The sequence below is a fragment of the Schistocerca americana genome, chromosome 8, assembly GCF_021461395.2.
Source record: "Schistocerca americana isolate TAMUIC-IGC-003095 chromosome 8, iqSchAmer2.1, whole genome shotgun sequence".
Lineage (NCBI taxonomy): Eukaryota > Metazoa > Arthropoda > Insecta > Orthoptera > Acrididae > Schistocerca > Schistocerca americana.
The window spans coordinates 40,630,933-40,655,001 of record NC_060126.1 but is presented as its reverse complement, the minus strand read 5'-3'; the positions used below and the strand labels follow the sequence as shown (position 1 = coordinate 40,655,001).

At 44.4% G+C, this 24,069-nt stretch overlaps 1 protein-coding gene and 1 non-coding gene across 2 annotated transcripts in view; both read right to left on the bottom strand.

Annotated features, from left to right (window-relative positions):
* Nucleotides 1-3,104: 3,104 nt before the first annotated feature.
* Nucleotides 3,105-24,069, bottom strand: part of LOC124544979 (GAS2-like protein pickled eggs) — an 820,634-nt gene continuing 799,669 nt past the window's right edge. The window contains exons 11-13 of the mRNA XM_047123727.1: nt 22,770-22,977; nt 4,007-4,290; nt 3,105-3,171 (exon numbers count right to left, since the gene is read on the bottom strand). Coding sequence (XP_046979683.1) covers nt 3,105-3,171; nt 4,007-4,290; nt 22,770-22,977 — 559 coding nt within the window. The remainder of the gene's footprint in view (nt 3,172-4,006; nt 4,291-22,769; nt 22,978-24,069) is intronic.
* On the bottom strand, nt 21,441-21,514 carry Trnas-cga. The gene has a single exon. It is a non-coding gene; the product is annotated as a tRNA-Ser (tRNA).

The following is a 24,069-nucleotide window of genomic DNA, read 5'->3' as shown; positions in this document are numbered from 1 at the left end:
TTACAACTCTGCGAAACAATCATTAAAAGGCATGATTTCAGAGTTGTGACTGTTAATCAGGTAACAATAAAAAGTTGGCATAAATCTATTCATAAATCTAACTGTTAATAAAATTAGTTGTATTACAACGATCTGCAAAATAACACGATTAAACATACGAGCGTGCACCATAATTGCAAAACAAGGAACTAAGTTCCGTACGCTTCCATGTTTTCCCACTCGAAGCAAATCTGGAGTCAGCCTCAATGGAAGAATTCCATGAGGTAAATATTACTATGTGATGCTTAATCACCACACAGGTACAAATGCAGGGACTACCGAGTAAATACAAATCTATGAATAACTAACAGCATTAAAACTTAACTAACTTGTGAGTTATACAGATAAGAAAGTGTATCAGTAGAAAGCATTTAATGCAAATTTTACATTTCACTTCAAGTATACAGATGGTCTAGGGCTGAAGACCAGGGTTTTGTTCAAAAGCTATTACTATTTCATAGAGAATGTAGAGAAGTGGTATACATTCTTTGTATTCACGAGCCCCTATTTATAATTAATGACACAGCTAGCACCAAGTATATCAACCATGCAAGGGAATTAAGTTACATATTTGCTCTGCATGTAGAAATATTTCTGTCTTGTATTGAAAATCATATTTTTTAATGAAACCCCAGTGTAGCTGTTACAGTATTTACAATGAGTAGCAGTAAGCAAACTAAAAAATGTTTGTAAGTCTTAGAGATTACAGTAAGAATTATAGCATGTAATATAAAAACAACATCATATCATTAGGAGGTTAGCGATGAAAATTACTTGTGATAAATTTTGCATCTGGTGCTCACGGGGGAGATACGGCCAGGGCAAAGCGTCACTGAGATTCACAGTTCCAGAGTGATAGATATGACATGGGAGGGACGGGAACTGTCTTTCTGCATTTCCCCCGCTTTCCTATGCTAAGAAGTGATGGAGCACTATGGTTTACCAACACACTCACACATATTTTAACGATACATTGTTCTCTTTTACTGTCTCGTATCACTGCCACACCCACATTACAGTCTTTAGTTAATTCTCCTCATGCCACACGGGAGTGCAGGTTTTGGTAATATTAGACAAATTTCAGCTGGAAAATGGCTGTAGAGTGCTACAAACAGCTGGTAGATTCCTTTCTGCTGCTAACTACATTTCAGATCTGTTGCTCACATATAGATCAATAATTTATCCAAGTTTTACAAAATCCCTAACTTTCTTGATAATCCACTCTGTACTATGAAGTACTACACAAGACAATATAAATATGAAGAACATGAACAGAATGAGATATGGATTATAAAACAAAATTGGGAGTAAGTCTTCACTATAACACAAAATATATATCAACTGGTGCAAATAATTTGCATTTATGAATGTTTATTTTCTACTCACTCTGATTGATAATTATGATGCAGCATATTAAGATGCTAGTTCTAATTACTGATTGTCTTCATAATAACAAAATGGCTTACAGAGAATTGTTTTTATTTTAACAGAAGTTTGAAGTTTCTCAAACTTTGTATCTTTGGACAAGTACTCAATAGAGTTCTTGTAAAGAGAGGCAGAGTGTATACTTACTAACATTATAAAAGTGATGGGTAATCAGCTTTATAGGTCAGGGCAACACGTATGTTATTTCTGATATGCACACATAGCAAAATACTGTGGTGTTAACACCAGTCTTTGGGTTCATAACAACTTTGCCTTCCTGCAATTTGTGTGACATAGCATATGCTGCAGTGTATCTTATCCATGTGATGAAGACAGTAGTGAGCACAATCTTAAATAGTTTAATGCAGCACCCTAGAATTGCTAGTTATAAGTGAGTTTAAAACTGTGTGGGATTATCAGTTCAACAGATTGGTGCTGAGCGATATGCTGCAGCTAGGAGCCCATAAGCACACAGAAGATACTGTATGGTCACTCTACGAAAGATTTCTATGTAGGGCACTAACCAGAGCAGCTAAATCTAAACAAACGGAATAATATCAAGCAGTATCTGCTACAAACTTCAGCTATTCATCAGCTCTGTGTTGAATGTAGCGTTCTATAAATAGGACATTTTCACAGGCAGTTACATAAAAATTTTCAGCGGCTTTTAACTCTACTTCCACAGATGCAGACATATTAAATCCAGTGGTGTCCGCTATCTTCAGCTGCTAACAACTAGGAAGCAGACAGCACGAGTTGACTTCACTCAGTTTCTGTCAATCGTGACAGTCATCAACTGTCTCCCCGAGACTCTTCTTAAGAGTGTGTGTGTGGTACTGTGACGGGTCAAAAGTGTCAACCATGTTTTGGAATGGAATGTATCTGTCATCCACCCACCCTCAAAAATCTCACCATTACTATGTCAGCTAGAAGAAGTGCCTTTACTGCGCAGAGGGAAAGTGTTAGTGCTAACTTCGCTGGAAACTTTTCTTCCATGTGCTGTGTTTGTCATACGTTGAACCCCAGGGTAAACAAAACCACACTCAGCGGTATCTTGTCACATGCACTGAAATCCACTGCCCATTTTAACGCCACTGGAAACAGATCCAACTTTTGTATTGGGAATTTTGTTATTCTAGCAGGAATCGTAGAGTAAGTGATGCTAAAGCACTAGAAGACTTCCTTGTGTGTGAGAATGACCGTGTGGAATGTCTAGCCTATGTGGTTCTCATTTAAAATCTCATTTGGCAGTCACTTTGAGTCCCACTGGTGGTATGCATCTAGTATTGTCATTCACGTAGGTTTTCAAAACGGGAAAATGTGGAAAATCGTCATAAAATGGGGAGTAAAAGATAATTCGTCTTTCTTAATTGTACTGAATGCCACAATGAGATTTTCACTTTGCAGTGGAGTGTGCACTGATACGAACCTTATTGGCAGATTAAAACTGTGTGCCGGATCGAGACTCGAACCTCTGGAGCTTTTGCCTTTCGCGGGTAAGTGCTCTACCATCTGAGCTACCCAATCACGACTCAAGCCCCTTCCACACAGCTTTCTTCTGCCAGTTAAGTTTCGTACTGAATACCGTTTGAAGTTCTATCGCAATTTGTTCCACGACTGTCAGGATATGTCGATGCCGGCTAGTCCATATCATTCGCAAATCGTACTAACTGGTGGAGAGGTGGAGGCGGCAGCACAGGTGCAGGTCTAGTCCGACACATGAATGGTGAATTACGGGCAGCAGGGCCACAACGTGGACCTGGCGTTATGTAGATTTATCCCTAAGTACCTGGACGGTTTCAGAACATGAGTGCACAAAAACTGCAGTACAACCAGAAACTTGACACGTATCAGTGGATAGAGCGTCTAAAAACGTTTCGATTCGTAACACACACTGTGGAGTAGTTGCCAGTTGCACCACCAGGGGTCAGATACGTCGGAACATGCAGGCAAATCATCCGGTCACACTGACGCGGGCGCAGATAGGAAACCCAGTGAGCATATTTCCAAAGCGGTATGAAGTTGTTATACCTTCCCAGTAACTTCAATGAATTGTACCCACGTACTGGTGTTTTCAGCATCATAAATGTCGCACATACTCAGCTCGTGTAATGAAACTGACGAACTTACTCTTTCCACTGTTATGCGGCTATTTTCTGTACGTCTTGTAGTTCTAGTGTACTCATCTTCTGAAGCCTTAGAGGTACGAGTGAATAACTGTGTAGTCGACGGAGAGTGGTTTAGCTTCTGCAGCAACATATGTGGACGAATAAATAACACTATGTCGAGTTCCGAGTGAAACTTACGACGAAAAGATTACAGTGGCAAGAGCTAGGAGTATGTACGAGCTGTTGCAGCACCCTCGGCAGTGTGGCAAGAGAGGTACGGGGAGGGGACAGGACTGGACACGGGGTACGGGGTCTGGCGTGGGCTCCCTCAGCGCGCGGTCTTGGCGCTGGCGCCGCGGCGCAGCACGTCCGTCGGCAGTCAGCTGTCGAGCTGGCGGCTGCCGTAGGAGACGAGCGGCAGCGGCAGCTGCAGCGGTAGCGGCGCCGGGATGCGGCTGCCCTTGGAGTCCTTGCGCGGGCTGGGCCCCACGGCCGCCCCCAGGTCGCCCCCGCACACGGAGGCGGCGCGGCGCGGGAGGCTGCCGTTGCCGTGCACCCACGCCGACGTCAGGTCCAGCTCCTCGGAGGGCGGCCGCGCCGCGCCGGCGTCCGCATCCGCGTCGGCGGCGTCGCCCACCAGGTCGGCGTACTGCCGGATGATCTGGCGCATCTTGTTCAGCACCGTCACGTCGTTGTCCAGCTCCTTCACCGACAGCACCTGCCGGCAGCGGCACAACGTGAAACGGCGCGAAAGGCAGCTGCGAGAAAATACGTGTAATATACAGGGCTGACAATGTTGACCGGAATACTCTCTTTCTAATTCTGAAGGTGGCTGTTGTTGTGATCTTCAGTCCTGAGACTGGTTTGATGCAGCTCTCCGTGCTACTCTATCCTGTGCAAGCTTCTTCATCTCCCAGTACCTACTGCAGCCTAAACCCTTCTGAATCTGCTTAGTGTATTCATCTCTCGGTCTCCCACCCTCCGCGCTGCCCTCCAGTACCAAATTGGTGATCCCTTGATGCCTCAGAACATGTCCTACCAATCGATCCCTTCCTCTAGTCGAGCTGTGCCCCAAACTCCTCTTCTCCCCAATTCTATTCAATACCTCCTCATTAGTTATGTGATCTACCCATCTAATCTTCAGCATTCTTCTGTAGCACCACATTTCGAAAGCTTCTATTCTCCTCTTGTCTAAACTATTTATCGTCCAACTTTCACTTCCATACATGGCTACACTCCATACAAATACTTTCAGAAACGACTTCCTGACACTTAAATCAATACTCGATGTTAACAAATTTCTCTTCTTCAGAAACGCTTTCCTTGCCATTGCCTGTCTACATTTTATATCCTCTCTACTCCGACCATCATCAGTTCTTTTGGTCCCCAAATAGCAAAACTCCTTTACTACTTTAAAATTGCCATTTCCTAATCTAATTCCCTTAGCATCACCTGACTTCATTAGACTACATTCCATTCTTATCGTTTTGCTTTTGTTGAGACAGGGGTCACAAATACAGGGAGCGAAAAGCTATTTACAATTTGTACAGAAACCAGATGGCAGTTACAAGAGTCGAGCGACATGAAAGGGAAGCAGTGGTTGAGAAGGGAGTGACACAGGATTCTAGCCTATTACAATCCACGGGGAAGAAATTAAAACTTTAAGATTTTCCGACGACATTGTAATTCTGTCAGAGACAGCAAAGGACCTGGAAGAGCAGCTGAACGGAATGGGCAGTGTTTTGAAAGGAGGATATAAGATGAATATTACAAAAGCAAAACGAGGATAATGGAATGTAGTCGAAATAAATCAGGTGATAATCAGGGAATTAGATTAGGATATGAGACACTTAAAGTAGTTAATGAATTTTGTTGTTTGGGGAGTAAAATCAATGATGATGGTCGAAGTAGAGAGGATCTAAAGTGTACACTGGCTCTGCTAAGGAAAGCGTTTCCGAAGAAGAGAAATTTGTGAACATTGAATTCTGGAAGTATTTGTATCGACTGCAGCCGTGTATGGAAGTGAAACATGGACAAGTTTAAACAAGATGAGAATAGAAGCTTTCGAAATGTGGTGCTACAGAATAATGCTGAAGATTAGATGGGTAGATCACGTGAACAGAATTGGGAAGAAGAGGAATTTGTGGTATAACTTGACTAGAAGAAGGTTCAAATGGCTTTAACCACTATGATACTGACCATCTGAGGTCATCAGTCCCCTAGAACTACTTAAACCTAACTAACCTAAGGACATCAGACACATCCATGCCCGAGACACGATTCAAACCTGCTACCGTAGCAGCAGCACACTTCCGGACTGAAGCGCCTAGAACCGCTCGGCCACAGCGGCCGACCTAGAACAAGTGGTCGGTTGGTAGGACACCTCCTGAGGCATCAAGGTATCACCGGAGGGAAGCGTGGAGGGAAAAATCGTAAGGGAGACCAAGAGATGAATACACTGAGCAGATTCAGAAGTACGTAGGTTGCAGTATTTATTCTGAGATGAAGAGGCTTGCACAATATAGAGTAGCATGCAGAGCTGCATCAAACCAGTCTCTGGACTGAAGGCCACAACATTCTAAATGATGGACCCATTTTCAAAACTTCGTATGCATTCGAGTAAAAATCCAAAATGAACAAGCTTTATGCTAATGAAAAGACCAAGTTTCAAACTTTTTTTCACAGCGTTTGATATCAATTTAACGGTCCTCTCCTTCTGATGTTACACGTGGTCAACCCTGCCCAGGTCTTCGGGATACAGTTTTGGTCTGTATAAATTGTCACCACATCCCAGAAACAACAGAACGATTCACATTAAGCCATTAGGCCAAATCAGTTTGCGACTGTCCTGTTAGGGGACTGAGGACCTCAGAAGTTAAGTCCCATAGTGCTCAGAGTCATTTCACTGTCCTGCTTGCTTTCTTTCTGTGGCCCTCCACCGCAAAGAGTCTGGTAGGTATCTTCTCTGTGCCACACTGCACGGTCTGCGACTCAGTACACAGCGATTGTGATGTGGGGCTACCCGGAAAACACTACCTCGTTTCACAGATGCCCTGCCGTCATTGTTGGCATGGTTGTCCGTTGACCTGAATATCATCTTCCGTGCACAACACGATCGTACGGACATCTGTTGACAGTATGTATGATAATGTCGTGAACTAGACAAGGGACGGGGAAATAGCGGCTTGTTGCTTTTATTTTAGACATCAGTGTAGAAATACGATTTATGAAAAGAACATCTCAGTTACTCACCCATTATGTCAATAGGCCTGGGAAGTACTATTGCAGCATGAAAATATCAATTAAATATGTAGGATGGTGTTAGATGAATATTTAAATCACCTTATAAAATGGTGAGAAGTGGGATTAAAATTTAGGGTCAAACGTGACACCTTCCATGCGGCTGCGGAAGCATCGCAGGCAGTTTGTACGGAGTAGCTTCCACTCAGTGCACACTGCAAATTCGCTGTCGCTGTTCATCCACGTGGTGTGCCTATGCTAACTGTGCAAGCGACTGTGTCAATAGACTGAGGTAGTGTCGATAAGTTTCGACAACTTCTGCCAAGCTGTACAAAGTTTGTTCATCCCTTCTTTCACAACAGCCGCGTGAAGGGCATGTGAATCAGGCATGTGCTTATGGTGGTTTAGCACACATTATGGATTGTGAGTACTGAAAAAAAATTGTAAAATGCCATGAAATGTTTTGTGATCTGATTTATGAAAAAGTAAGAAACACAAATGCTTAGAAAAATACTTGACATACGTTTGAATGATGCTCGAAATCATGTACAGCCAATGAGAATGCACAGTCTACGTAACCCACCAGACAAATATCCTCCAGCTTTCTTTAAAAATCGTAAAATTCGAAGTTAAACACCGAACTTCAAATTCTCAATCATCACTTCATCTGTTCTACGTGATTTTTGGCATCATTCAAAGATGCATCAATTGCTTCTCTACATATTTTATTCCTTACTTTCACACATTTCACAGTTTTTTGAGCCCTTTTTATTTCAGAATTTGCTAATTAAATATCACACCAATGTAACTTTTTTATGTGCAAAACACCTTGCTTTAAAGAGATGAAGTTTTTAACAATTCATTTGCATAGCTAGCAGTAGCTGTTCGAGAAACATTTCAATTTGCCCTCAAATCAATAATTATCCCGCTTAATTTCAAGCAATTAAATCCCTTTGTCCAAACCTAGGCATAACTCTCGTCAGTTTGTTACTCATTTGTTCGCTTCCCACTCTACGGTCGGTTATGAAAACTCGGAAAAAGTCAATTCTATAATTTCTAGGCAGTCTTGTTTTCGCTCCGCTCAAACATTTGAAGAAAAAGGAGGAAGGTAATGAGGACTAGCAAAATTAGACTAACGATAAACTTAGGATCGAACGTGAGACACATGAAGTAGACAAGAAGGAATTCATCTACCTTGGAAGCAAAATAACATACGATTGACAAAGTAAGGAGGGCACAAAATACACACTAGCACAGGAAAAGAGCGCATTCCTGCCCAAAAGGAGTCTACCTACAATCAAACACTGGCATTAATTTGAGAAATAAATTTCCGAGGATGTATGTCTGAAGCAAAGCATTGTTCGGTAGTGAATACTGGATTGTAGGAGAATCGAAGGTAATAGGAGTTTTTGAGATGTGGTGCAATAGAAGGATGTTGAAAATTAGGAGGACTGATAAAATTAAGAATGAGGATGTTCTTCGAAGAATCGACGAGCGAGGAAAGGCACAAATGGAAGACACTGACAAGAAGAATGTGTAGGATGAGAGGGCATTTGTTTAGACATCGGAAAAAATGTCAGTGGTGCTAGAGGGAGATGTACAGGGTACAGACTGTAAGGGAGCCAAGAGACTGGAATATGTTTAACAAAATAACTAGGGGTGTTGGGTGTGAGTGCTCCACAGAGATGGAGAGGTTGGCCAAGAGAGGGAGCGGTGGTGGGCTCCCTCAGACCAGTCAGAAGACTGACGAGCTACACCCGAAGGATTCGTCCATTAAATGTGAGTCAGGTGTCTTCCTTCCCCATATCCAGGATCTTGAGGTCGTTCCATCTCAAATCGCACAGGAGAGCTACCCTATATACTTGAAGGCTGCGATAGTTTCACTATCTAATCGCTGACCGGACGGTCTCTGTGTAGTTTCCTAACGATGGCTTCAATTTGCATACAACTGCGTCGTCCTAGAATAACCTCGTACTCTTACCGACGTTAGCTCATCTACATCTACATGGATACTCTGCAAATCACATTTAAGTGCCTGGCAGAGGGTTCGTCGAACCACCTTCACAATTCTCTATTATTCCAATCTCGTATAGCGCGCGGAAAGAATGAACACCTATATCTATCCGTACGAGCTCTGATTTCCCTTAATTTATCTTGGTGATCGTTCCTCCCTGTTTAAGTAGGTGTAGACAAAATATTTTCGCATTCGGAGGAGAAAGTTGGTGATTGGAATTTCATGAGAAGATTCCGTCGCAACGAAAAACGCCTTTCTTCTAATGATGTCAAGCCCAAATCCTGTATCATTTCTGTGACACTCTGTCCCATATTTCGCGATAATAGAAAACGTGCTGCCTTTCTTTGAACTTTTTCGATGTACTCTGCCAGTCCTATCTGGTAAGGATCCCACACCGGCCAGCAGTATTCTAAAAGAGGACGGACAAGCGTAGGGTAGGCAGTCTCCTTAGTAGGTCTGTTACATTTTCTTAAGTGTCCTGCCAATAAAACGCAGTCTTTGGTTAGCCTCCCCCACAACATTTTCTATGTGTTCCTTCCAATTTAAGTTGTTCGTAATTGTAATACCTAGGTATTTAGTTGAATTTACGGCTTTTAGATTAGACTGATTTATCGTGTAACAAAAGTTTAACGAGTTCCTTTTAGCACTCATGTGGATGACCTCACACTTTTCGTTATTTAAGGTCAACTGCCACTTTTCGCACCATTCCGATATTTGTTCTAAATCGTTTTGCAATTTGTTTTGATCTTCTGATGACTTAGTCGATAAACGACAGCGTCATCTGCAAATAACCGAAGACGGCTGTTCTGATTGTGTCCCAAATCGTTTATATAGATAATGAACAGCAAAGGGTGTATAACACTATCTTGGGGAATGCCAGAAATTACTTCTGCTTTACTCGATGACTTTCCACTAATTACTACGAACCTCTCTGACAGGAAATCACAGATCCAGTCACATAACTGAGACGATATTACATAAGCACGCAATTTCATTACGAGCCGCTTGTGTGGTACAGTGTCAAAAGCGTACCGGAAATCCAGAAATATGGAATCGATCTGAAATCCCTTGTCAATAGCACTCAGCGTTTCATGTGAATAAAGAGTTTTCACAAGAACGATATTTTCTAAACGCATGTTGACTGTGTGTCAATAGACCGTTTTCTTCGAGGTAATTCATTATGTTCGAACACAATATATGTTACAAAATCCTGCTGCACATCAACGTTAACGATATGGGCCTGTGCTTTAGTGGCTTACTCCTACTACCTTTCTTGAATATTGGTGCGACTTGTGCAACTTTCCAGTCTTTGGGTGCGGTTGTATATGATCGTTAAGTATGGAGCTAATGCATCAGCATACTCCGAAAGGAACCTAATTGGTATACATTCTGAACCAGAAGACTTGTTGCCATGTACAAGCACAGCACATGAAAAAAAGGAGTCAGCCCCAGGAGACGTCACGCTAATACCGGGACACCACCTCCGGCACTGACAATGTCCTCAGTCCTACGAGGACGCCAGTCTGCAAGTAACTTCAGCTATGTCAAACGCACCTAAAGCAAGTCGTCGACGATCAGTTCCTGTAGAGGTTCAGACTCTAGGATGTTCACTGCCACATTTCACCTGCTGTTCCAAATGGTCAGAGGCTTTTACTGCGGGAATGAGAGCGGGTGATTTAGGAGGCCAGTCGTGGCGCAGGGCGCTCGTCAAAATAGGCCCCCTCTCATCTGAGAAGACCAGAGTGTCAACAACAGCACACTCATCACGAAGATCTAGGTGCCAGGTCAACAACAGCTCACCGACAATATTGAAATAAACATACTGTTTCATGTTCATGGTAACCCCAATGTGTGAGCCCAAGTCTTTTACGAAAGACACCTCCAATACATCACACAACTGTCTCCGGCCTGAACTGCACACCACGCACGCTGCGGTTTGAACGGCCGTCGGACTGCTGTATTTGGAAACAGGCAGCCGCTGTCAGCAATGGCCCTCTGCGTTGTACCCCACTTCAAGTGTGCGCTGTATGCAGTTCTTTTCGCAATGTTCGCTGGAAAACTGACAGATGACTGACGACAGCGGCAGTTACTGCCGCGTCCGTGGGTTTGGATATTTTTGCGAGCACAGTTCTTACGCTGTATTACACGGCCGCGGATAGTACGTTGGAAAGCCTGCGTTGATACGCCAAGCCAGCGAATCAAGGAACTTCATTCCCGGTGTAGTCACGCGCTACCCGACCACTACAGCTCCTTTATGACATTCCGTCACGCCTCCAGTTCTACGGCACTCACTCCAAACAACCGACTGCGACATTGCAAGAACCCCGAACTTGTACTAAATCTCAAGAAGTGTCTCAGTTTACCCAATGAAACTTCTTGGCAGATTAAAACTGTGTGCCGGACCGAGACTCGAACTAGGTCCCTAGTGCGAGTCTCGGTCCGGCACACAGTTTTAATCTGCCAGGAAGTTTCATATCAGCGCACACTCCGCTGGAGAGTGAAAATCTCATTCTGGAAACATCCCCCAGGCTGTGGATAAGCCATCTCTCCGCAATATCCTTTCTTTCAGGAGTGCTAGTTCTGCAAGGTTCGCAGGAGAGCTTCTGTAAAGTTTGGAAGGTAGGAGACGAGGTACTGGCAGAAGTAAAGCTGTGAGTACCGGGCGTGACTCGTGCTTGGGTAGCTCAGTTGGTAGAGCACTTGCCCACGAAAGGCAAAGGTCCCGAGTTCGAGTCTCGGTCCGGCACACAGTTTTAATATGCCAGGAAGTTTCATATAAGCGCACAATCCGCTGCAAAGTGAAAATCTCATTCTGGTTACCCAATGAGTCCGAACAGGATGGTATAAGAGGCGTAGACTATGACGCGTGCTTTCCCATCCATGTTTCGCGGAAATTAAGACAATACGTCCTTGGATTATATCGTCATGTAAGATTATTTCTACCTGTTCTGCCGAGAAGCTCATGAGGTTTGTGTCTGTAGCAGAAGTAGCATCAGCGCCATCTGGTTCTCTGTAAACTGCAATCCTACTCCTCTGATTCTAAGTGATGAAGTTGGAAGCTATAATATTCGGAATTACGTTCAAAATGGATTCTATTGTGATCTATTTATTTACTAACGACCATAAACTGATAAATACGCCAAATTAATAATGATTAACTGAAAACTATCAATTTCCTGACGACAGAACTAGGTCGGAACCACCCTATAGGCGACTGACGACTATGGCGCGCAGCCTGTACCTCGTACTTTCGCAGCTGTTTGCACATTTTCGTTAGCTTAACCATTACTCATTTGTTTATTAAGATGATCGATTTCTGGTGTTAGAATATTGTTGTAAGAAAGTGCTTACGACCTGTAGGCTTCTCGAAATATCTGCATTCGAAAAAGGGACTTCTATAAGTAATTATTTTTTAAACAATATTACTTGCTTCGCGCCAGAATAACTATAGTTGGTAACATCAGTGTCATAGGAGGATATAAAATTTCTCAACGCGCTCTTGGCACACGCGCATTCTTAATTTGATCTGATATTTCGACTGTGTTTCAGTCGTGAGTTGAGCTATTACTATACGGACGCCATAGTTTCATTTCTGTGAAAGTGTCGTTTTACTTGCGCACACACGTCATCCATATCGTCTCACAGGAGGACATTACTGTAAAGTAAGAATTTTCCTGCGTATGATAGACGAATATTACTTTAAACGAGTACGTTCTTTTTGTGATGTGTTCAAAATGGTTCAAATGGCTCTGAGCACTATGGGACTTAACATCTGAGGTGATCAGTCCCCTAGAACTTACAACTACTTAAACCTAACTAACCTAAGGACAACACACACATCCATGCCCGAGGCAGGATTCGAACCTGCTACCGTAGCAGCAGCGCGGTTCCGGACTGAAGCGCCTAGAACCGCTCGGTCACTCCGGCCGGCTTTGTGATCCTTACTTTACAAATACCTCTTTATTTATAGATGAGAACTGGTTGGTGGATACCTGGTGTGATACGTGAAGCGAAAGAGTTGTGCAGATGGCTTCAGAGCAGTTCGAGGACAGCGATGATGACTATCATTCAGATGATTCTTACGTTGCTGAACATCACCTGTCAGATTCAGACCACGACAGTGACTCTGAGGTACATGTGAATGATGTTCTCAACTCGTCCGAGAATGAGAACGTCAGCGATGCCATTGTTCAGGACAGGCCAAATGATGACATCGAAACTGATGTCTTACCATGGCAAAATGAAGTGTTTCACTTGGAGTTCCGGAGCGCCCATTTGCGGCGCTAAGACACCACACAAAAATATAATAAGAATTAGATTGTCGTCATGGTTAGCCCCTGCTGGTCAGTTACGCAACGATCCAGGCCCAGAAGAAGTATGGCGTTTGTTTTTCGACAGTGAGATTTTCGATGAGATCGTAGTTCTTACCAACTGAAAACTGCAAGTTATAAGGAATAAATTAAAGAATTCTTCCTCTTCCAGCTATAAAGCTGCAGACAAAACTGAAATTGAGGCGCTAATTGGTTTGATGGTTCTATGTTTCATTTTCAAGTCTGGATATAAAAAACGGGTATCACGTTTTGCAAACGACTCTACCGAATGTCCCATTTTTCGTGCAACCATGTCTCCGAAACGATGTGAATTTTTACTGGTGGCTCTCAGATTTGATGATGCATCTACTCGCGAACAAAGAAAAAGAGATGACCCTGTGGCGGCTGTGTCCAACATTTTCAACATCTCTATTTGTGTCAGAAGGTATACTCCGTTGGAACTCATGCTTCTGTTGATGAGACTCTACTCCCATTTTGAGACAGATGCCAATTCAGAATACATGCGCTGAAGAAACCTGATGAATATACCATAAAGGTCATGTGCCTCACAGATGCACAGTCATCATGTTTATACAGAGAGTAACAAAAATGTACTGCACACATTACAGGAAACATTCCTCACACATAGATGAAGAAGTTATTGTACATGAACATGGGTCTGAAAACGCTTTGTTTTCATGTTACAGCCCATTCATTAATCATGGGAAACACACAGGAACAGAATGCACCAGCATATCATATGCTACTCCTTCTCACAGGAGGTGTTCAGTATGTCCTCCATGGACACTGGTAGATGCGTCACCTCACTGTCGTAGAGAATCTCGGCTGCTCTAATGTATCCCTGGACTACTGCATATGGTTTTGCAGCCTTCCATAATAAGGGCATGGATTCTCTGAACACCTTATACTGTGATTCTATATACCAGAGTTTTCAAATGCCCCCCTACCCCCTGCCCACAAATAAAAGGCCAGTGGGTTTAGGTCCGGAGATCGTGGAGGCCAGGCAATTGGTCCATCTATACCTACCCATCAGTCACCGAAGCTGTTATTTATAAGCCAATGGACAGTGACAGTAAAATGAGGAGATGCACTATCGTGCACGAGGAACATGTTTTGTCACACAGTAAATGGCACATGTACAACAGATCAGGTAGAACGTTCTCTACGAAACTATAATAACTTTGTCCATTGAGTCTGTGTGAAAGAAAGTGAGGGCCTATCAAACAGTCACCAACAATGTTGGCGCCAAGACTGACAGAAAATCTCTGTTGATGACTTGCTTCAACAGTTGTGTGAGGATTCGCACCTGCCCATACATGCGGATTGTCAAAATTAACAATGTGATCTCGTTGAAACTACGCATCCCTGAACAGTACCGTTGCAGTAAAATTAGGGTTGACACTTTGCCAAATAAACAATTCGCATAAGAGTACCCGCGGAGGAACATCAGCTGCTGGTAGTCCCTGCACACGCCACAAATGGTATGGATACAGCTGGTTCTCGTGTAACACTCGCCAGAAAGTCATGTAGTCAACACAAACCCGCGTTCATATAATTTCTTCATCAACCTGTAAGGAATGGTCCCGCAATTTGTGCCGCACATTTTTGTCACATCCTATATAATGCTTATATTTATTTGGGAAAAGCTAGTGATGGAGCAACACTATCAGAAGCAGATAAAAAGTTCCAAAAGTCGGCTCTGTGTGTGATTCGTCTTTCCAAATGTACAGCTGGAACAAACAAGAATATCACAGCATACAATTGGTCTTCCTCCACTCAACTGTGTAAGGAGGTGCTCAAACACACTGAAATCCAACAAAAGAGAAGTTCCAAAAGAGTATCTTCCCGACTCAAAGAAAGAAGTGGGCTCCAGTGTTTATGGGTCCAGTAAACATCTTACACTACTGTCTTTTGTTCCAAAATATCTAAGGCAGTTATAATGCTTTCTTCTACTCTGTGTTTACCGATGAAAAAAAAATGGCTCTGAGCACTATGGGACTTGTGGTCATCAGTCCCCTAGAACTTAGAACTACTTAAACCTAACTAACCTAAGGACATCACACACATCCATGCCCGAGGCAGGATTCGAACCTGTGACCGTAGCGGCCACGCGGTTCCAGACTTAAGCGCCTAGAACCGCACAGCCACACCGGCCGTCCGATGAAAACAGCAACAAAACAGAACTTACTGATTTCTACAATGCCACGAAATCTGCCGTAGAAGCTCTAGACTGGCGTAGACGCTCTAGACATGAAGTGCAGCAACTGTTCAGCTAATCGGCGAACGAGAAGTTGGCCACTGGCAATATTTCAGTTTCTATTTGAGCTGCGAAAATGCCTATGTTACGCATTTATGTAAGGGTACAATGTCAAGATTTGAGTTCACGAAAAGCATAGGAATGGGATTAATCAGAAGACATATACAGAGAATGCTTCAGATTCCAAACTTACCGCATGAACACAGGAAAACTACTTCATATATATTGGGTGGAGAAGAGCAAGATGTTAATCCAACAAAAAGAGAAAGAAGCGACAAGCTAGAAAAGAGAAAAACCTGACGTTACTGTCCTTACACACACAACAGAATGACAGCATACAAGCGAGTGAAATGTGAAAAACCCGGTTGCTTACCGTGTTCCATGGAAAATATGTGCATCAAATTTGTAGCTTTTTCTTTGCTTCCAACAGTGTCTGAAACGTGATAAACCCAGTTGCTTACAGTGCTCCATGAGAACAGGTAAAATATGTGAAGAAACTTTTTCTTTCTCTTTACTTCTATATGCAACGTGGGGCAAATAAAGGTGGCCTGGATGAGTGCATACGATTGGACGTGATTGTTTGCATATTGTGCATATCCTAAAGCATCGACTGCACTCCGACCAGCGCAGCGCCGCGAAACGGCAGCAAGAAGGCGCTGACCGTGCGTCAGCGGAAAGAGCGGGCAGCGGCACACTTGCAGGCAGACACAGTTCAGAGCCCCCTGCGCTGGTTCGGTCACAGACTTCGAGAGCATCAGTACCGAGTAATAGAAAGACACAAGCTGAGACACGGTCGCGAATTGAACAGCGACCCGAATATACGAGTGGTGGTCACAAATTATCTGTCATCAGACTACCGGTTTCGGTTTATAATGACCATCTTCAGATCTGTTTTACACAAAGATGTCCTAATACACTGTAGCCATTGTGGCATCGTCGACTGCTAATGTTTTTAGCTGTAGTGGGATCGTCAAATGCTGATGTGTTTAGCACTGGACGATGTCACTTTGGCTCCAGTAGATCTCCAGTGGATCTGAAAATGGTCACTATAGACCGAAACCGGTGGTCTGATGACAAAACGTTTGTGACCACAGACGTGAACTAAAGAAAATTTGTAATAAGAAGACGATTTTTAGCCTGTCTCATGCGAGGAGATACAAGAAGTTAAGTTTCAATAACTCTTAAAGTGTTTTGTATAGATGATTTTGCATTCCTGCCGCCAACCATCGCAGCTTCTCTCCTTCTTTGTTTGCGTCGGCACTGACTCCCACAGCAGCCGTGGATTCCAGAACCAACACTGCCTTCGCTCTTCGCCGCTCCGTCACAGCGCGTCACTAATATTTATCTCTTTTGTTTCAGAGGCGCGTTGCTACTAATTGTGTTTTCTTGCAGACTCACTGTAACGCTTTCGCTAATTGTGTATCATTACTTTGTTGCGGCGCTCCTCTCATTAAAATCGCCTCTAACCCGCCTCCTGCACCACCTGTTGCTGGGTTTGGTCTAACGCAGTTTATTCGGATTCAGGACCAACAAACGTCGCCTTTGATGTCCGCAGTCGAGCAGCTCATTAATGCACAAGCCGCTGCTTCATCGACTCCGCCACAACAGCCAGCCACATCTATGACACTGCCGACGTGCATTCGCTGTTCCGAACTTTCGATGAGCAACAAGAGGAATGGAATGAGTACTACGCTCAGTTCGACGCTCATTGTGTTTCGCTTGAAGTGCAAGGTACAGTGAAACTTTCAGCCAACACAGGAGTTTACCTCCTGACTTAGAAGTTATTCCCAACTAGTAGGCCGGAGTAGCTGGTTTTCGAAGAGCTAGTTTCCGTCCTCACTAAGTGTGAGAATCAGCTGTAGGCTGCTGCAGCTCGTTTCAAATTCTTTCGATGGCGGAAAAAGTCAGGACAGACATACCGTCAGTTGGTCACTGAACTTCAGGGTTGACACGACAGTGTCGGTTTCAATGTATCTGTCAACAGGACTATAGCGACGCCATGATTCGTGATGCAATTACGTAAAATGTGGCAGACAGTCGGATTCGTGAACAAATGCTCAAATATTCTAATCTTACTTTGAAACAAGTGTTACAAATTACTGAACATCAGGACTCGTGTCACAGTGCAGTGGAAAACTTCGAAGTAGCTCCCATCTGCAGTCTAACGCAAAGTGACAAACAAGAACGGCCTTGCAATCGACCACTGCGAGCAAATGGGCCACCGCGCAGTGGCTACAGTAAACCAGCGTCAACGTGTGTGTCTGCTGTGCACTCGCCGCTTTTCCACTCACGAAAGACAAAACTGTCCTTCACGGAACGCGACTTTTGTTTGGGCCAAAGAGTGTCAGGACGCATTCCAGGAACTTAAAAATGCCTTGTTGAGAGACAGATGTCTTGTTTATTTAGATCCCAGTAAGCCTGTGGTTATGGCAGTGTACGATTCTTCGTACGGAATCGGAGCTGTGCTCTCGCACAGATTTCGCTCACAGCACAGGCCGATTCCTTTCGCTTCCAAGTTATTGACCAAGACTCAATGTAACTCTAATATATATGAAGATGGTATCTGTTCTTTCGGACATGTCCGAAAAAACAGATACCATTCGTGACCATGCAGCTCGTTAGAATGAAATTACAATGAAATGAATATCCATAGCTGAATACAGGCGTTGATGTAAGTCAAGGGGGACAGTTGAAAATGTGTGCCCCGACCGGCACTCGAAACCGGGATCTCCTGCTTACATGGCAGACGGTCTATCCGTCCGAGCCACCGAGGAGACAGAGGATAGTGCGTCTGCAGGGACTTGTCTCTGGCACGCCTCCCCTGAGACCCACATTCCCAACATCTCCGAAAGAACAGATACCACCTTCATATATAAGGCTCACCGGCCATTTATCATCTTTTTCTGTACGGATGCACAAACAGTGCCCGAACTCTTACGGCAATCGGCGAAAAGCCGCGAGTAATGAGTATAATGGGCAGGGGCACTATGAATATAGTGCGGGACAATAAGTTGGGAATGTGGGCCTCACCAGAGGCGTGCCAGAGATAAGTCCCGGCAGTCGCACTATCCTCTGTGTCCTCGGTGGCTCAGATGGATATGCCGGCACGGTAGCTCAGCGCGTTCGGTCAGAGAGCTGGTTGGCCTCTGTAATTAAAAAACTGAGTCAAAGGATCAACAACAAACTTGAACGATTGTCATATGACGTCCGCAAAGACCAAACACAACGATGAACAACGAACAAAAAAGAAAATAGAAAGATGGATAGAGCGTCTGCCATGTCATCACGAGATCCCAGGTTCGAGTCCCGGTCAGGGCATACATTTTCAATTTTGCCCGTTGACTTACATCAACGCCTGTATGCATCTAGGGGTATTCATTTCATTGTAATTTCAATGTAACTCGTCGGCTTATTGTTTCATGCCGACACGGTAGCTCAGCGTGTTCGGTCAGAGGGTAATGTGCCCTCTGTAATAAAAAAACCTGAGTTAACAGATCAACAACGAACTTAAATGGATGTCTTACGACGTCCGCCCCGAGCAGATTAAACGAACTAAAGCGAACAAAATTAAAATTTAAAAAAAAAATTGTTGTGGACTCTTTTAACACAAATCCGTTTGCAGTGTCCATTAACTCGACGATGTCGCATAGTACCATTCAAGCTTTGCCATCTATTTTTTGCCTAGAAGGTTTACCTGTAGTGCTGGTTACGGACAACGGACCACAGTTTACGGCCCAGGACTTTGAACAGTTTTATACAGCTAGAGGTATCACTCATCTTACCAGTGCTTCGTTTCACCCGCAGTTGAACGGAGCGAAACGGCATCAAGAGGTTGCTGTGCCGTGCACCAATAGAAACGGCGGCCAGCGCCACGCCTGCAGATTTAACCAGCCGCCCATCGCTTGTCACCCAGGTTCCGTAGCAGATTTCGAGAGCATAAGTACTGAGTAATATCAAGACGTGACTGAACGTGCCTTTTGTGAGTAGTAATAGTGGATAGATGTTATCGCACGCTGGAGGCAAAAGAAGTTAAGTTTCATTCCATGTTAAACAGTGTTGTGCAGATGATTTTGGATTCCTGCCGCCGGCCATCGCAACTTCTCTCCTTTCTTGTTTGTATTGGTGCTGACTCCCTCAGTAGCCAACACAACACATATTACTACACCCTGTGATACGCAAACCATGTATACGCCCGCCACGTGATCAACACCAGTTCAGAGGATAGTGCGAGCTGCGTCAGTCTGAGCGGAGCGGTGGAAATGGGGCGTGGTATTCACAGTGGAGCAGCGGGTGTTCGTTGTGGGCAGTCACGTGACAACAAAGTCGTGCAAACGGTGTGGTCAGTTGTTTGCTGAGAAATATAACGACGATTCCAAGTGCCAGCAAACAGTGCCATGCAATGCTTAGTCCTAAAACGGTGTCCTTTGAACAAGTGAAAAAACATTCCGAAACGTACCCGCACACGAGGAAAAGTGTCTGCAGTCCACCAGAAAATGCTTCAGAGTCCTACCACATATCCCAGCGCCTGTTGCAAGAGACGGGAATACCTCGACGATCAAGCAGACGAATACTCCACCTGGACCTGTTCTCCAGGCCGCTTTCATTTGTCCCAACCTGTATATCAATATACCTGAGAAAACCCGTCATATTTACAAACTATTTCATTGGAAACAACAACAACATTTAATTTTTTGAATGTTTCAAAAAAATAATAAAGTTTATAAACCAATTCATAAAAAAAGGATATGTCATTTTTAAATACTGTACCGCAAATTATGATTTAAAAGCAATGAAAACATATTTTGAACTGTAATTTATTTTCGATATTCACTAAGTGGCCATAAATTGCAAAATTTAGTAATTTTAGGTTCCCAGACGTACGTTACCGTTAGAGCAGATTTTTTACATGTTACCAACTAAGGGATAATATAATTAGATGCTAATAAACCATATTACTTACACTGTGCTGTAGCACATGTCAAAACGTAACAAATACGTGATATGTACGCAAATTCCTGTCACAGCAGTACACTGCCGTGACTCCTCTATCTACTGTATTCTGGAGCTTACCACGCTCGTCTCGTTGTCTTGTAAAAGACGAGGAATGTCAGTGCTTAAAAGTTCTTCTGCCCTCTCATCAAAACATGAGACGCACTCAGTTAAACTGTACGCTACAGGCACCATTGAATGACTCCATGAGTAATGTAATGTCTCTTATTCGATGTGGGTCAGGGTACCTTAATTCAATCAGAGTAAACGGTATGAAGTATTCCATGCCTGGATGGTTGACTTCCAATTTAATTAATATAATTCCAAACTTTTTATAAGAATAAAAACAATGCTGTTAGTCCTGATTGCACGACGATGCGCGTGATGTTTAGGAGCGTAAGGATTATGGTGTTGTCGTCACCTTTGTGAGGGATTTGAGTCAAGGTGAATATTCAGGAGTGTCAAGAGAAGGGATGCAGGTGATACCGAATGTGCATGATCGCAGGTTCGTAGGCAAACAATTGATGGAGCCTTGTTTGGAGAAGGAAGAGGTAGGCCAGGGTGTAGCTCGTGGAATGTGTGGACTTCAGAAATAATATCTGTGCCTGGGAGGAGAAGACAGTTGAAATTTCCCTCATAACTGACAGAGTGTGTGTAGACGGCAAGGTGGGGTGTAACAGAACGTCAGAGATCTCAACAGTGGGTGACGGGAAGCGGTACTGCAGGGAGTTGGCACATACACTGAAGCGCCAAACAAACCGGTACACGTGCCTAATGTCGTGTGGGGCCCCCGCGAGTACGGAGAAGTGCCGTAAAATGATGTGGCATTGACTCGATTTATGTCTGAAGTAGTGCTGGAGGAAATTGATGCCGTGAATCCTGCAGGGCTGTCCATCAATTCCTAAGAGTACGAGGGGTGAAGATCTCTTCTGAACAGCACGTTGCCAGGCATCCCAGATATGCTCAATGATCCAGAGTTAAATTTTCAGTCTGCAGCGGCGTGTGTTGTTATGAAACTTCCTGGCAGATTAAAACTGTGTGTCGGGCCGAGACTCGAACTCGGGACCTTTGCCTTTCGCGGGCAAGTGCTCTACCACTGAGCTACCCAAGCACGACTCACGCCCCCTCCTCACAGCTTTACTTCTGCCAGTACCTCGTCTCCTACCTTCCAAACTTTGCAGAAGCTCTCGAGTCTCGGTCCGGCACACAGTTTTAATTTGCCAGTAGGCTTCCTAAGCTCACACACTGCTGCAAAGTGAAAATTTCATTCTGGAAACATCCCCCAGGAGTTAGACACTGGACTCGCATTCGGGAGGACGACGGTTCAATCCCGCGTCCGGCCATCCTGATTTAGGTTTTCCGTGATTTCCCTAAATCGCTCCAGGAAAATGCCGGGATGGTTCCTTTCAAAGGGCACGGCCGACTTCCTTCCCCGTCCTTCTCTAACCCGATGAGACCGATGACCTCGCTGTCTGGTCTCCTTCCCCAAAACAACCAACCAACCAACCAACATCCCCCAGGCTGTGGCTAAGCCATGTCTCCGCAATATCCTTTCTTCCGGTAGTGCTAGTTCTGCAAGGTTCGCAGGAGAGCTTCTGTGAAGTTTGGAAGGTAGGAGACGAGGTACTGGCGGAAGTAAAGCTGTGAGGAAGGGTCGTGAGTCGTGTTTGGGTAGCTCAGTTGGTAGAGCACTTGCCCGCGAAAGGCAAAAGTCCCGAGTTCGAGTCTCGGTCCGGCACACAGTTTTAATCTGCCAGGAAGCTTCTTGCTCAATAATGTTCATTTCTGGAGAGTTTGGTGGTCAGCGGAAGTGTTTAAACTCAGAAGAGTGTTCCTGGAGCCACTCTGTAGCAAATCTGGATGTTTGGGGTATCGCATTGTCCTGCTGGAATTGCAGAAGTCCGTCGGAATGAATAATGGACAGGAATGGATGCAGGTGATGAGACAGGATGTGTCAACTGTCGCGGTGCACTCGTGAAATGGTTGTACGGGATGAACCCCACTTCATCGCTACCTCTGAGATGCTGTGTCTCATCGCTCGTGCGCCCACTATAGCACCATGCTAAAATTCACTTACATCTTGATAACCTGGCATTGTAGCAACAGTAACTGATCTAACAACTGCGCCAGATACTTGTTGTCTTATACTGGCGTTGCAGACCGCAGCGCCGTATTCTGCCTGTTTACATATCTCTGTATTTGAATACGCACGCCTATACCAGTTTCTTTGGCGCTTCAGTGTAGGGCTGGGAAAGCGAAGTAGAGAGCGAGACGCTCGAGGACTCAGAGTGAGCGGCAAGACCGGAGATGGTCGAAAATCCACAGTGGTGTGCGTTGGTGAGTGAGACTCGGCGTGGTGAGCGTACCTGTTCGATGAGCGGCGATATCTTGGTGGGGGAGCCGGACAGGGAGGCGGGCAGGGAGCCCTTGCCGCCCCCAGTGGCGGCGGCGGCGGCGTGCGGCGGCTGCCTGCGCGGGCTGCAGGGGGCGCTGGCGTGCTGGTAGTTGTTGTTGCTGTGGTGCGGGCGGCCGCCGCCGTAGGCGCCCAGGCTGCGCCGCTGCACCGACGACCGGCTGTGGGCAAGCAGGCGCTGCTGTCAGCCAACTAGCCCAGCCTAGCCTACTGCACGTGTCGCCGTTATCGAACTACAAGCGCCAAGTGGTTTTGGGGTGTACCGACGTTGTTAACATTTTGCACGAGGACCATAATACCAATATTTGGTGTATTTTTTACAATTTCTACACATTTATTAGTAGCACAAAAGGTGAAAATTTTTCCTTCTATGGATGCAACTCTGAATATGTTGTTAGAGGAGCAGTTGCCTTTCAAAGGTAAGCAAGAGTGATGTGAACTGGGAGGCAGCACTTATTGAAATATTGTTTTTCAAAATGTGCCATGGTGGCTCAATTTTCTGTCGAAACCAAACGTTTCGTCCGCTTCCTCGGAGGTGTATTCAGTAGGGGGGGGGGCTTTCTCGCAGGTCCAATGCACAATGTGGCTCGCAACTGAGGCAGGGCCTGCTCTGAACCTTTGAAAAAGCCATAACATCCCTTGAAGATGTCCTCTGAAAATGGGAATGAAACATTTGGTTTCGAGAAGAAATTCATCCCACCACGGTTTAATATCCCAGAATATTTTATTAAGTGATAAATTTCTGGCCATGGAACTTTATATTTTACAACTGGAATGCAAGATATGTTGGTGACAATTCAATATTCTCCTAATCCATGTCTGTTTATAAAATTAAGAATTGCACCGACCTGCAAAGTGAAACTTATTTAGTGAAAGAAATTCATTATTGCGGTGGTTAGTACACACTTACATACCTCTCCAAAATAGAGGAACAGTGAAAGATTAATTAATATAATCAGGTAAAATTTTGATAAAGAGATGAGAGCTATGTGATGTATTTAGTAGGGATGATACATACTAGAGATGATACACACTGCCAGCATCACACTGGAAAACTGATGCAAAACAGTAGGTCTCATATCTCAACCCAGTCTGGCACACAGTGTAGAAAACTGCAATGCAAAAAAGTAGGTGTTTCATCAAGGCCTACATTGCCAAACAGTGGGTCTGATACCCCAGCTCAGCGAAGCATAAAATGTAGACACCACAAAGCAGAACAGTGAGTCTGATACTCCAGCTAGCCCTAGTGCAGT